This window comes from Prosopis cineraria, unplaced genomic scaffold, assembly GCF_029017545.1.
Source record: "Prosopis cineraria cultivar Desert tree isolate PC_DT_omini unplaced genomic scaffold, ASM2901754v1 PC5, whole genome shotgun sequence".
In the NCBI taxonomy this organism is placed as follows: domain Eukaryota; kingdom Viridiplantae; phylum Streptophyta; class Magnoliopsida; order Fabales; family Fabaceae; genus Prosopis; species Prosopis cineraria.
The window spans coordinates 40031898-40046495 of record NW_026555336.1 but is presented as its reverse complement, the minus strand read 5'-3'; the positions used below and the strand labels follow the sequence as shown (position 1 = coordinate 40046495).

Below are 14598 nucleotides of genomic sequence, written 5' to 3'. Positions count from 1 at the left end.
TATATAATAAAAAATATAAACAGGAGCCACGGAAATTAATAACAATTAGACCTGGCATTTTTTTAAAATTAAAACATCAAAACTTAAAAATATAGAAAAGAAGATGAGGGTAGGAGACAAGCTTTGAAATTAGAAAGCTATTTTGGCAAATAAAAAGTTTGTGCTTGCCATCTTCATCACATATGACTCATATTCATAATGTCATTAGAGATTAATTTATATATTATCACTTTTAATAATTATTTCAAAATTAATGTTTGTTATTTAAAAACTAAATCTTTTTCTTTTATTAAATTTATTTGGATAAGATATATTGAGCTATTTATTTACGTAAATTAAATTATTAATATTAATATAATTTAAATTTTTATAATTAATCAGATGTATAATTTAAATAATATATTTTAATTCTAAAATAAAATTTAATTAATTTAATAATATTAAATACAAATTTATTAATTTTAAAAATAATATTTTTATGATAATTTATATAATTAAAATTAATTATGACTAAATTATTTAAATATTTTTAATTTTATTAAAATTAATTTTAAAAAAAGTTCAAACAAATTACATTATAATATAATTAATTATAATTAAAATTAATTACAATTAAAATTAATTACGTTAATCAATTATTTTTATGCTCAACCAAAAATCCAAACGGCGGGTTGTAGTTACGGGGAAAAAAATGCGTAGTCCATTCGCAGAATCAAAATTGTTTTGCTTCCCCGCCACGGTCAGTAATTAAAACCTTCACAAAACCCTACTTAGTTTTCGATATCATCTCTCTTCGAGCTCTGCTTCTTTCTTCTCTTCCCCGAAATATGAACAGAGTTCCGATTTCGGTTTTTCGGGGAACCAAACGCAAATTCAGATAGAGTTGGACTTGCAGCTCAGTTCCGCTGCTGCTTTACTTAGTGCTGTGTGACCCTTATCGGGATGTCTTGGGAAGACGAGATTGTGATGCGTGATGTCACAAATGCGGGTCTCGTTGTGAGCGATCGCATTGGGCGAGAAGTTGCGTTGCAACTCGACCTCGAAGAATCGCTAGAAGCCTCAAGATATGCTAGTCATCCTTATTCTGCTTACCCAAAAGAGGTAACTTGTGCATTTCCCTCTGACGTTAGAAAGTTTCAAGTTTTTAATGTCAGCATTGAGCTTTATACTCTGTTTATATCGATAATAAAGGACGGTTTACTGTATGCTATAAATTCCCCAGCCGTGGGATCAACTTGAGTCTTTTATTTTCTTGCAAGAAGTGTGAACCCTTTGAAATATTCCAAGCTATCACTACAGCGTGAAGCAATAATATGCTTATACATGTAAATGATCCGAACGATTATATGAATATTTTATGTTTGTGTTGACTGTTTAGTGCAATGTAAATATCACATTGATTTCACACACACACACACACATTAAATACAACTGATTTCCAAAAAGAAAGACAGCAACATATATTAAATCGTTGAAAAGTTTCTTGACGCAAATGCATTGATTTAATTGTCTATCATATTGATACAAACAAAAAATGCATTAACAACAACAATTTAGAGAAGTAGATGACAATGCAAGGCCTTTGTATAAAAAGTTTGATAGGGTTGTTTCAAAGATGATTGAGGAGAGGTGAAAGGGACTGGAACGGAGAGGCAGTTGGAGATGTTCACAGGTTTGGGTGCCTATAAAATGACAGAGAAAAATTATAAAGCTGTGACTTGTGACACAATCATGCACTTGCTTTGTAGAAGCTACTTGTGGCTTCCCTATTATCTATTGAACGATATTGTGTATAGTTCTCCCAACGAGTCTATGGAATGCATTTTTAGTTACTCAGAATGCTTGCAGTCTTGTGATAATTCTTAATGTTTAACCAAATATAAAAATTCTTAGCATACTGCTCACTCAATAATCTTCATGTAGAGTGTTATTTTCCGAGACAACTCAAGGGAAAATAGAACTTGTGTGGCAATCAAGGTTCTGCAATGTTTCACATGATTGATGAGTTATCCCTTTTATTTTCTTGGAAATAATCTTATATATATATATTTGGATGAAGGGTATATGTTTATGTTCCTTGTTCAAGTTCTGTCTACTGTGCATGTTCTTAAAGATGCATAAAGCTTTGGATGCTCACTTATACACTTTCACTCTACCTCTCTGTAAGTAACATAACGTTGCTCTTATTTTGATGATTTCATAACTTATTCTGTGTGAGTATAATACTCACGATATGATTATTGATGTGGAGAGTAGAGACTAGAGAATGTCTCTTAGCATAACTGTCGAGGGATGAAGTTTGGTTTTACCATGAACCTCAGACATATCATGTTATTTGATTCTATTTCAGTGGCCCTCTTTAGTTGAGGTAGTGGATACTCGGGAGTTGCCTCCTGTGCTTATTGAGAGATACAATGCGGCTGGTGGGGAAGGAACTGCTTTATGTGGAATATTTCCAGAAATTCGCCGGGCATGGGCATCTGTGGACAATTCCTTGTTTCTTTGGCGTTTTGATAAGTGGTGAGGATCTTGACGATGAGTTAGCATTTCACTATAAAATTAATTTATAGTCTAAGATTACATAGAAAAACCAATGCTCATATACTTTTTATCTTTTAAATGCTAAGTATAACTCAATATCAATAAACTAAAATGCAATTGCTGTATTAAGAGGAGATTTTCCACCAGTACATTCTTTAGTAAAATTTAAGGTAATATGCCTTGCTGTTTGTTGAGCCTCACAGCACGGATAAATTGTTCATCTAGAAGTCAATTCTGAGGAAGAGCAAGTCTTGCTTTGTTGGCTTTATGTATCAAAGTATATGACACGTAATTATTTTTCTTTCATGTCCTGTGTTATAATTTCAAGATGTTTGCTGTTGTAATATTTCTGTCCTTTAGTTGTTGAAGCTTTGGAGATTAAATATTAATGGATGGAAATCTCTGTCCGTTTATTTTTACATTCCCAGCATTTTTTTATTCAGAGTGGTTTTTTTTTTTGGGTGTGTTTGGTGATCTTAGTGATGTCCTCAAAGTTTATTGTGCATTCTATCGTTGGTTTCAGCACTTTTGCTTAGAGTATGGTCAAAGCCACTTTTTTTAAAGGGATAATGACATTTGGGTCCCTTGTAAGAGAATTATTGACACCTTGATCTCTGAACCCATGATCCTTTTGTCATTGGCAGCTATGGTATGCTATATTAACAACTTTTTTTTTTAAGTAGGGACCAAAATATTAATAATTCCCTTCTAAGGGATCACAACTTCCTTTTTTAGAGTATAAGTTATTATGTTGGTTTGGTGAGGGGAATTGAATTTTTTGACCCCTCTCTTATTAGTGCAAACAATGTCACCTAGATCAATGGGTTATTGGTCTTCTTAATTGCAGCTGAAGTGAAGTGAGTGAAAGTGGCGGCTTGTTAAATTGCTTGCATAAGAGTACTAATTTCAGCAACTATGTGTAGTTGCGGCTAACTTGTTGACAGTTGTGGATGTCCAGCAACCGTGAAGGATAAATTATATGTTTATACTTGAACAAGGATAATTGAATCTTTGTATGCGCTTTATTTCTTATAATTTAACGCTGCTCCTTCCTTAGGGATGGCCAATGTCCTGAATATAGAGGGGAGGAACAAGCTATTTGTGCTGTTGGTCTTGCAAAATCAAAGCCAGGGGTCTTTGTTGAAGCTATCCAATATCTTTTAATTTTAGCAACACCTGTGGAGGTATTAATTTCTTTTGCTTTAGTTCTCATGCAATGGCTTTCTATGTGCTAAACATTTATGCTTCTGAACTGGTTATTTTGTTATATTCTTAATTTCTTATCTAGTACCTGAGCATCATCCTATCTATGTGTGTTTCATTCAGACAATTGTACTGACAACTTGAAGTCTATGTTTCTTCATTGGTTTGAAAAATTGCTGGATTCTTCATAAGAGAAAGGGTGGTGAACTTTGAGTCTTTTTTGGTTATGTTTACTGTTTTCATTTTCATTGAAAACAGAAAACATGACTGAGAATGCAATTGGTTGAGTTTAGAAGAAAATATCTTTGAAAGCAATTTCTAAAATACGGTCTAAACTTTTATTATAAAAGAAACTATTATGTCAAACATGTCTTTAAAGTCAAAATAACCTCACAATTATAAATAGTCAAACTCCTAAGTTAAGTAAAAATTGCTCGTTTATTTAAATTTGATTGATTAGGAAAAGATGAGTAGATTTTTAATTTCACAACAAAAACAAGATCACTAATCCCACTAGGTGGGGTCATTAACATGGGTCGTATTACACCATTGTGCTCTATCAATAGTCAACTCCTTAGATTTTTAATTTCACAAGCCAAAAAATTTTCGAATAATGGGAGTTTGCAAATGAAAATAAATTTTTAAGAGACAACTTGAGAATGTTGAAACTAAACACGTTCTTTGCTTAGGAATGTAGTGGTTTGATCCTACATATTTTATTACATTGACTCAAAAAAATAGGCTATGGTCTCGGGTTGTTGAAAGTGGAGGTAATCATCTGGTGGTAACAGGCTTGGATTCCATTTTACACCAATGAGAAAAATCCATTAAAGGAAATCTAAGAAAATAACTTTTTAGAAGCCTTTGCAGTTATTGTGGGCATTCTGCCTGCTTTTCATTTGAATAATAAAATAAGTTCTTTCCAATAGTATATTTTGATCTATACTCTTATAGCATAATTACTTTTTATGAAAATATATTTTTTAATTTGATTGTTTTTCCTAGTAAATTATATATTTGCTGCTATGTTATGCATGACAGTGCATCATACTTGAGATTTGAGAAATCCTTGTTCTTCATCAACCATATATTCTGTATGACAATATGTGACTTGTTTTTGAGTCATATGAATATGAACCATGTTCTTTCTACACCTCATTCTGAGGACAGCCTAGTTTCTTACCTGAATTTTGTGTCAGTTGATTTTAGTAGGAGTGTGCTGCTCTGGAGGAACAGATGGTTCAGATCCATTTTCTGAAGTTTCATTACAGCCTTTGCCTGATTATACCGTACCATCTGATGGTATCACAATGACTTGTGTGACATGTACTGATAAGGGTCGAATTTTCCTTGCTGGTCGTGATAGCCATATATATGAGCTTCTTTATTCCACTGGCTCAGGCTGGCAAAAACGTTGTAGAAAAGTCTGCCTCACTGCTGGTTTGGGAAGCGTCATTTCAAGGTTCTTTGTGCTCTGTAATATTTCACATGGATATGGACAATATTATTCTTGCACTTGGTTGTGCTCGCTTCTTTAATTTTGAAATCACATGGTAAAGTCTTAAACATGCAAACGGGAATTTTATTGAGGAACAATCTATTAGAAAGGAGCAAGCAAGGATCCCACTTTTCCTCTCTAGTAGCTGAGGGGGATCTCCAAAATGCTAGTAACAACTATCAACCCTAAGCCACAAAAAGAACCTAATAAGACTAAGGAAATAAAATATAACATGACTGAGATGAAACATCCTAAAATAATGCTAAGTGGTTAAATGGCTTAGTTTGTGGCTTAGTCACGTGCGTTATCCTCTTCCCCATGATCTCCACTTCTTTTGCTACCCATTTCTCAAATCTGTTCAGTATCATGACCTGCATCATGAGTTCCTTCTTCCAATCTACTATGTGCCATGCACTGAGAGTAGGTAGGTAGTGGCCGCTTATAGTCTTATCACCATATATATATATATATATGCAGTGAAATACATTTTTGCATCTTCATGTTTGTCTGCATAATGCATAATTCCTTAGTAAGCCAGTCTTATCTGTTGTTTCCAGATGGGTCATACCAAATGTATTTAATTTTGGAGCTGTTGATCCAATTGTTGAAATGGTTTTTGATAATGAGAGGCAAATATTGTATTCACGAACTGAAGAAATGAAGCTTCAGGTTTATGTTCTTGGACCTAATGGTGATGGTTCATTAAAGAAAGTGGCTGAAGAAAGGAATCTCGTCAGTCAGAGGGATGCACATTATGGAGGTAGACAATCATCAGGACCAAGAACCTCAAGTCGATCACCAAAGCCATCTATTGTTTGTATCTCACCTTTGTCTACACTTGAATCAAAGTGGTTACATCTTCTTCTTGTTCTATCAGATGGTAGAAGGATGTACCTATCTACCTCTCCTTCTAGTGGAAGCTTGAGTGGGTTCAACAATAACCATCATAAGCCAAGCTGTTTAAAGGTTGTCACAACAAGGCCCTCTCCTCCTTGGGGTGTTAGTGGCCTTGCCTTTGGAGCTGCATCTCTTGCAAGTAGACCTCAGAATGAGGATCTCTCCCTGAAAGTTGAGTCAGCCTATTATTCTGCTGGGACTCTTGTCCTTTCTGATGCATCTCCACCAAGCATGTCTTCACTCCTTGTTTTGAACAGAGATTCAAGCATGCACTCATCCGTGTCAGGAAATTTAGGGACAACCGTGAGAAGTTCTCGGGCATTGCGGGAATATGTATCTTCTTTACCAGTCGAAGGTCGAATGCTTTTTGTGGCAGATGTCTTACCCTTGCCAGAGATTGCATCTACACTTCAGTCTCTATATTCAGAAATAGAGTTTGGTGGATATGAGAACTCAATTGAGTTATGTGAAAGGGCTTCTGGCAAACTTTGGGCAAGGGGTGACCTCTCAACCCAAACTATATTGCCAAGGAGGAGAATTGTCATCTTTAGCACTGTGGGCATGATGGAAATCGTTTTTAATAGGCCAGTGGACATTCTAAGACGGTTGTTTGAGTCAAACTCTCCAAGATCAATTTTAGAAGATTTCTTTAATCGTTTTGGTGCTGGAGAGGCAGCTGCTATGTGTCTAATGCTAGCTGCAAGAATAGTGCCTTCCGAAAATCTTATTAGCAATGTTGTTGCTGAAAAGGCAGCTGAAGCTTTTGAGGACCCAAGACTTGTTGGAATGCCACAACTTGAAGGTACTAGTGGATTATCAAACACAAGAACTGCAGCCAGTGGATTCAGTATGGGCCAGGTTGTCCATGAGGCTGAGCCAGTGTTTTCAGGTGCACATGAAGGGCTCTGCTTGTGTTCATCAAGGTTACTTTTTCCTGTGTGGGAACTTCCTGTATTGGTTGTAAAAGGTACCTTAGGTCCTTCAGGAACTTTGGCAGAAAATGGGGTGGTTGTTTGTAGACTCTCTGTTGGGGCTATGCAAGCCCTTGAGAACAGAATTCGATCTTTAGAGAAATTCTTACGGTCTAGAAGGAACCAGAGGAGGGGACTTTATGGTTGTGTTGCGGGGTTAGGAGATCTAAGTGGTTCCATTCTTTATGGTAATGGCTCTGCATTAGGTGCTGATGATCGGAATATGCTAAGAAACTTATTTGGTGCATATTCAAGAAATATGGAATCCAGTGGTGGTGGAACATCCAATAAAAGGCAACGATTGCCATATAGTCCTGCAGAACTGGCTGCCATGGAGGTAGACTGATGTCTAAAACATTTTCCCTTTGTTTGATATGTTTATAATTCATTTTAGTCTCTCACTTCTGTTTGGTGTGTTGCAGGTGAGAGCAATGGAATGCATTAGGCAGTTACTTCTTAGATCTGGTGAAGCGCTGTTTTTGCTCCAACTTCTTTCTCAGCATCATGTAACCCGGTTGCTTCAGGGATTTGATAGTAACCAACAGCAAGCGCTGGTTCAGTTGACGTTTCATCAACTTGTTTGTTCTGAAGATGGTGATCGTCTTGCTACGAGACTTGTATCTGCTCTGATGGAGGTAAAGCCAGTTTAGGGAAGCCATAAAGGAGATTTCATGCACATAAATTTTAACTTTATACATCTTTATACATCCACTAAGGTTTTCTGGAATAAAATTTTGCATCATCTGCAATTCTGATTTTAATCTTACATCATGCATTGCTCCAGTATTACACTGGTCCTGATGGCAGGGGAACTGTAGATGATATTAGTGGGAGATTAAGAGAGGGCTGTCCAAGCTACTATAAGGAGTCTGATTACAAGTTCTTCTTAGCTGTGGAAGCTTTGGAGAGAGCTGCTGTGACTATAGATGTCAAGGAAAAGGAGAATCTGGCAAGGGAAGCATTCAATCTCTTAAGTAAAGTTCCAGAGTCTGCTGATTTACGGACTGTTTCCAAGCGATTCGAGGATTTAAGGTGATTTTTCTTTTCTTATTCCTCCCACCCCCTGTTTACAGATAAAATATCATTTCCTCTGATTGGAGAGCCTTCTATCTGACTCTGAGTCAAATTTACCTGGGGATTGCAGATTTTATGAAGCTGTGGTGCGCTTACCTCTTCAAAAGGCACAGGCTCTGGATCCTGCAGGTGATGCTTATAATGATGAAATTGATGCATCTGTCAGAGAACAAGCACTTGCAAAGCGTGAACAATGTTATGAAATAATTATAAATGCTTTGCGGTCTCTGAAGGGAGGTGCGCCCCAGAAGGAATTTGGTTCCCCCATCAGATCTGCTGCTTCACAATACACTCTTGATCCAGCCTCTCGGAAAAAATATATATACCAGATAGTTCAACTTGGTGTCCAGTCGCCTGATCGAATTTTCCATGAATATTTATACCAGGCTATGATTGATTTGGGTCTTGAGAATGAGTTGTTAGAGTATGGAGGTCCTGATTTGCTGCCCTTTTTGCAAAGTGCTGGTCATGAAGCTACGCAAGAGGTTGCCAACATTTTCTCTCTCTTAATTTATTCTTGAATGCTTTCTCCTAGCTTAGTTAAACGCATCAAAGGGCGCAAATACAAGGCAATAAATTTTGTGCTGTATATTTTGTTGCATGCAGGAGCTACAGAGCGTTCTCATGTGTATTTTTTTTAATATTCTTGAAGATTTTATTATTTACTAATGTTCATGGTTTTTTTTTTTTTTTATTTCTTGGTTCTGATAGGTTTGTGCTGTGTCCACCACAACTTCTCCCCAGGGGCAATCAGGAGCACCTATGTCGTCTAATCAGATCAAGTACTATGAACTTTTGGCACGGTATTATGTCTTGAAGCGGCAACATATGCTAGCAGCTCATGCATTGCTAAGATTAGCTGAGAGGCGTTTTGTTGATGGAGTTCCTGCTTTGGAACAGAGGTTAATCAGTTTTTTTTTATTTTTGTTGCCCTTGTTCTTTTCCATTTTTACTTTTCCTTTGCTGCTTGTAGTTTTCTCAGTTATTTACTTTATTGCTGCAAATGTGGTTGGGAAATGGGGCAGGCCAAACTTAAAGAAGCTTTTATATAGTAAATGGGTCTCATGTTGCTAATTTGTAATGCGTCTAAACCAAACTTTCTACCAATAATGAATGACAATATCATGTTTTGGGAAAATATTGTAAAATGCATTCTCACACATGGGGAAAAAAAACGCCAACGCCATGCAGAAGAAGTCCAATTAAGTGAAAAAAATAATTTTAGAAAAGAAATTTCTTTCACATTAATCAGGTTCACATTTGACCACTTGTACACTTGTATTTTCCTTGAAAGTGCATATTTTAAGCTGGGAACTGACCCTTGATCTTATCATATAGCTCCTGGAAACACTAGGAACTTTTGCTTGCATATTATCATTTGCCCTGCACACTGGAACTATTAACATTTGAGGTTATGAAGGATTATACTAGAGGCAGTAATTCAGGTCAAGCCTAAATAAGTTTGAAAAATCTTATTTAGGGCCAGGCTTAACAATTTAGGAAAAACCCTTTACTTTTGGCTTATTCGGGGTGCCAGGCTTAACAATTTAGGAAAAACCCTTTACTTTTGGCTTATTCGGGGTATCGATTGTATTTTCTTTTTTATAAAAAATGGATTAAAAACTAAGCCAGGTCCAGGTCAAGTACTTAACTCGCATCGCACTGCCACTCTTGCAAACTTTGATGGATTCGATGGTTTTGTACTCTGGCTGGAAGTACCTGTGACTATCCATTCTCGAGCTAGACATCATAGCAGAAAATACTGCGAAAACCTAGAATAATAAACTAGGCATTTAGCTAAAAATCAAACATTGACACTGAAGAAGATAATATAGATAAGAAAGAAGATATGGGTAGGATAGAATTTTCATTCAAAGGAAAGCTTCGTAATGGAAGAAAAGGGGTTTGGGAGCGAAGAGAGATGGGGGTTTTCAAATCGTTTTACCACTCACAGAGACACAGATTATTGAGGGGAAAGTCTTGTGTTTAGTGAGTTAATATGCCCTTGGTGTTTGCTCAAAACCACAAAAATGCCATTACTTTTTCCATTCAGTGAATAAGTAACAAAAAGTGATTGATTTGGTAAGAACTAACCAATAATATAGACAAAAGGACAAATCCCTTGGGAGAGAGCAAATCTGGAATTTAAGCTAGCCCTTTATTAATTTTTAAAGAAATTATCTTTCTAGCTTATGAGCTAGATATCCTTTATCAAAGGAAAAAACACTTTGTTGTTAAATTAAGAAATTAGCTATCCAAACTTTATTATTAATATTGATAGAATTTTTATGATTTATCTCATGTATTTAAGAGTATGTTGTTCTGTTTATATTGTTTGACAAATTTTAAGTTAAAAATTGAAATTGGTTCAAAAAAGAGAGAAAGGTAATTTTAAAAGGTTTGGGGTATTCGGGTGAACCCGAATAAGCTTGAAGCCCGAGAGTGTTAGAGGCAGACTTGGCTATATGGGTTTCTTTCTTTTCTTTTTTGTTGTTGTTGCTGTTGACATGTGCGGGTATTTTTAGCTCGATCCAAATGAACTCTGCTCGCATTGAGTCTGGACTGAGTAAATCCAACCTGCCCAAATTATCAGCTATTGGTTGTACATGAAAGATCCTTTTTTGGCTCTTTCTTTAGCCCTTTCTCTCTTGGTTTCTGACCCCTCATAAGCTCACTAAGTTCATAATGTTGCATGTTTTAGATGATATACAGACTGTGCCCATTCTTTTTTAATAATATTATCTCCTAAAATTGTCACAATAGTTTTGTGGAAACCTTGGTAATGTTATAGTTGTTTTGATCTGATTGCTCGGTTATCATATAATAGATTTTTATTTTTTGTCAAAATCAGGTTCCAATACCTGAGTAATGCAGTTTTACAGGCAAAGAGTGCTAGTAACAGTGATGGCTTGATTAGCTCTACTCGGGGTTCCATTGACAGTGGATTCCTAGATTTGCTTGAAGGGAAGCTTGCTGTTCTTCAGTTTCAAATAAAAATCAAAGAGGCATTGGAGGCTATTGCATCCAGATCAGAGGTTTCACCTGCAGTGTCTGATTCTGTCCCAAATGGTTTAGTTCCTGAAAGAAGTAACGCTGCTGATGCTAATATTGCAAATGCGGTGCGAGACAAAGCCATAGAGCTATCATCAGATGTAAAGAGTATAACACAATTATATAATGAATATGCTGTTCCTTTTGAGCTTTGGGAGGTAAATTATTTTCTCTTTTTGGTCATTATATAAGGTCTGTGCTGTTAGTTTCCTTGTTTGTTAGTTCAGAATTGTCTTATATTTTTATTAGCTTTGGTTGAAACTGTTATAATTTAAGTATCTGGGCTAACTGCTTTGCTCCTTGTTTGTTGTTATTATTATTTCAAAACTTGATAACAAACTACGATTAACTATTATTTCTCCTTTTAAACTTATTGTTCTAATTTTCGGGGATCCTTCCTCTATACCATCGATCTTTGTTAGAGTTTTAAAGATGTTCAGGATCAGGAGGAATGTGAAGCACTCATAATAATTCAATAAAGATCAAATTGCAAAATCCCCTAGCTATCTATGTTAATCATTAATCATTGATGAATTTTAGAGAAGTCATTTTGTTTAGATGCATTTTCGTTGGTTATATTATTGTATGTTGATTGATCTGCACGATTAAATGGTTAGTTATGTGGAAATGTGCATTTGTGGGCTAAGATATAAAATACTCCCTCTGGTCCCTATTATAGATCACCTTCTAGAGGCATTTTTTTGGTTCTTAATATAAGGCACACTATGGAGTATTAATTACGTTTTTTCCAATATTATCGCTATTTGAATTCATTAACTATGAGAGAGAATATAATACAAGTTTGAAAATTTTTCATTTAAATAGGAGTAAAATTGAAAGTTTATTATATTTTCAGATAAAGTTAATGACTTAACCACTTCTCTTTGGTTTTGGTGAGGTAGTTAGAGGTGCCTTACAATAGGGATTAGAGGAAGAATATGATTTGCATTGAAGAGTATATTATTTGGCTTAATTTTTGATGTCTTGCTCACGCAAATGTGGTTAAAAATATTTTGTTGACCAAGCACACGCCACTCAAATAATTTGAGGTTGTTTTTTATTTAAATATCTATAATCCCGGGGGGGGGGTTAAGGACAAAGCTGGCCAGTAGATGCATCATTTATTTTATTTTACCATTTCATGATACTAAACAAGATGCAGGAGAGTTCTAATTTCCTTTTTCTTTTCTCTTCTGTCAATTTCTCTCTTCTCTCATCAGATTAAATGAAGCTCTAGTTTTATCTGCAGTGGTTCAAGGTTTTTATTGTGAAAAGCCCATCATAATAACATGCCATATTGTTCTGAATAAACTTAATCAAATGTTCTTTTGACAGATTTTCTCATTTTCTACTTTTCTTGTTAGATATGCCTGGAGATGCTGTATTTTGCCAATTATTCCAGCGATGCTGACAGCAACATTTTAAGAGAAACTTGGGCTAGACTTATTGATCAAGCTCTTTCAAGAGGTGGCATTGCTGAAGCTTGCTCTGCACTCAAAAGGCTTGGTCCACGCATTTATCCAGGTGACGGAGCTGTTATACCACTTGACACGATCTGCCTTCACCTAGAGAAAGCTGCAATGGTATATCTTTTTCGAGTGTTTTATCAACTCCAATAATTTTTACCGTAAATCTAATTCTGCAATTATTATTTTTCCCTCCTGTTTTTTGGCAGGCTGCATTTCATATCTCAGAATTCTATCATAAAATTTTTTTATGTTCAATATTCATCTTGCATCATCATTTAGTAAAGGTGGAGTTTTTTCTGCAGGAGAGGTGGAGTTCAGGTGCTGAATCTGTGGGAGATGAAGATGTTGCAAGAGCCCTTCTTTCTGCTTGTAAAGGTGCTCCTGAACCAGTGTTGAACACATATGATCAATTATTATCAAACGGGGCTATTTTGCCTTCGCCAAACCTAAGATTAAGGATCCTGAGATCAGTACTAGTGGTACTTCGTGAGTGGGCAATGTCTGTAGTTGCACAGAGGATTGGTACCAGTACCACTGGGGCTTCCTTAATACTAGGCGGAGGATTCTCATTGGAGAGAACAGTTGTTAACCAAGGAGTTCGGGATAAGATTGCTAGTGCAGCAAACAGGTTGACTTCGTACATCTGTCTGTTCCTCTTAATTTTCCATATTTGGAGTATTTTCATCTTAACAACCTTATTGGCTTGTCATTGGCTGTCCCTTGTTTCCAATACATATACAATAATATATTGGAAGCTACCGATTTTTCAAATCTTTCATTTAAACTAGTTTTCATCTTTTTGAGAGAGCTGCTATGTTATTTAATTGCCCAATTTTGACGTTTGATTTGGTTCGGTTTTTGATATTGGTTTTCCCTCGTGATCGATTCAAAAAACCTTATTTCCGTATCACAATTTTTTTGGTGAATTTCATATTATATGCCTAAAGAACTCTACACAAGTATTTTCCTCTCATGCTGTTGGCTGCCCCAATCTCTAGATCATAGTTACTTGAAATTTTGGTATAGGCGATGCAGCCTTGGATTGATTGACTTCTTGTACACGCACAGGTATATGACTGAAGTGCGAAGATTGGCCCTGCCGCAGAGTCAGACGGAAGCTGTTTACAGAGGCTTTAAAGAACTTGAAGAATCACTCATAAGTCCTTATTCTTTTGATCGCTTTTGATCTCTGTTCCTTGTCAAGTTGTTGTATCAATTGCTCTCGTCAAATAATAAGTTTCTCGTTTTTCATATCAGATATAGCATGTGATGATGTGTATCAATTGCCTGTTCTATATTCGATCCAGTTTTGTAGGCTGCTCGGAAAAGCTTGTTTGAATGTATAATCCAAAACACTACGGAAATTATTTATCTCGCTTCTTTTCCATTAATCAACAACGTAGCTTGAGAATTAGTTCTCACTTTCGAAATTTAAGCCCGATGCGGTAGTATGGAATTGGAATTGTGGAAATGGAATTGAGAAAATAGTTTGTATGGTACAGTGGAGTTTTCTTTTTTGAGAATTCGGTTTCGTTAAAATTGGTAGAATTTACTTCTACCTTCATGTCCATGTAATTCTTTCTCATTTTTTTCATAAAAGGTGGCCCACCTTTGTACCCATGTTAAATGTTTTAAAACTTCATTTTCACTTTACTTTCCTCTTTCACTTTCACTTTTATAAAAAACTCTACTCTTGTAAAGAACCAAACAGGGCATTAGTTCATTTAAATTTGAAGAATCAAATCATCATTTTACTGGTTAGGATTTTTTTTTCCTTCGGCCTGTTCATTAAACACGTCAAGCAAGGCAAGCTTGTGAAACTAATAACTGGAAATTGTGCCCAGTGGGCCAATTCTAATAGAAGGGAGGGGTACTTAAATTATTAAAATGGTCT

At 35.8% G+C, this 14598-nt stretch overlaps 1 protein-coding gene across 3 annotated transcripts; it reads left to right on the top strand.

Annotated features, from left to right (window-relative positions):
• Window positions 1-729: 729 nt before the first annotated feature.
• On the top strand, window positions 730-14134 carry LOC129311138 (nuclear pore complex protein NUP155). 3 transcript variants are annotated; one of them, XM_054953170.1, is made up of 13 exons: window positions 730-1101; window positions 2351-2520; window positions 3599-3725; window positions 4944-5206; window positions 5800-7447; window positions 7533-7745; window positions 7895-8142; window positions 8255-8669; window positions 8929-9086; window positions 11036-11393; window positions 12600-12818; window positions 13007-13332; window positions 13773-14134. In XM_054953170.1, the coding sequence occupies exons 1-13, from the start codon at window positions 943-945 to the stop codon at window positions 13888-13890; spliced, it is 4422 nt and encodes a 1473-aa protein (XP_054809145.1). In that variant the 5' UTR covers window positions 730-942; the 3' UTR covers window positions 13891-14134. The 3 variants fall into 3 exon arrangements, with proteins under 3 accessions (XP_054809145.1, XP_054809144.1, XP_054809146.1); XM_054953169.1 differs by having other exon boundaries at window positions 731-1101; window positions 8896-9086; XM_054953171.1 differs by lacking the exon at window positions 730-1101 and adding an exon at window positions 2065-2162 and having other exon boundaries at window positions 8896-9086.
• The last annotated feature ends 464 nt before the right edge of the window (window positions 14135-14598 follow it).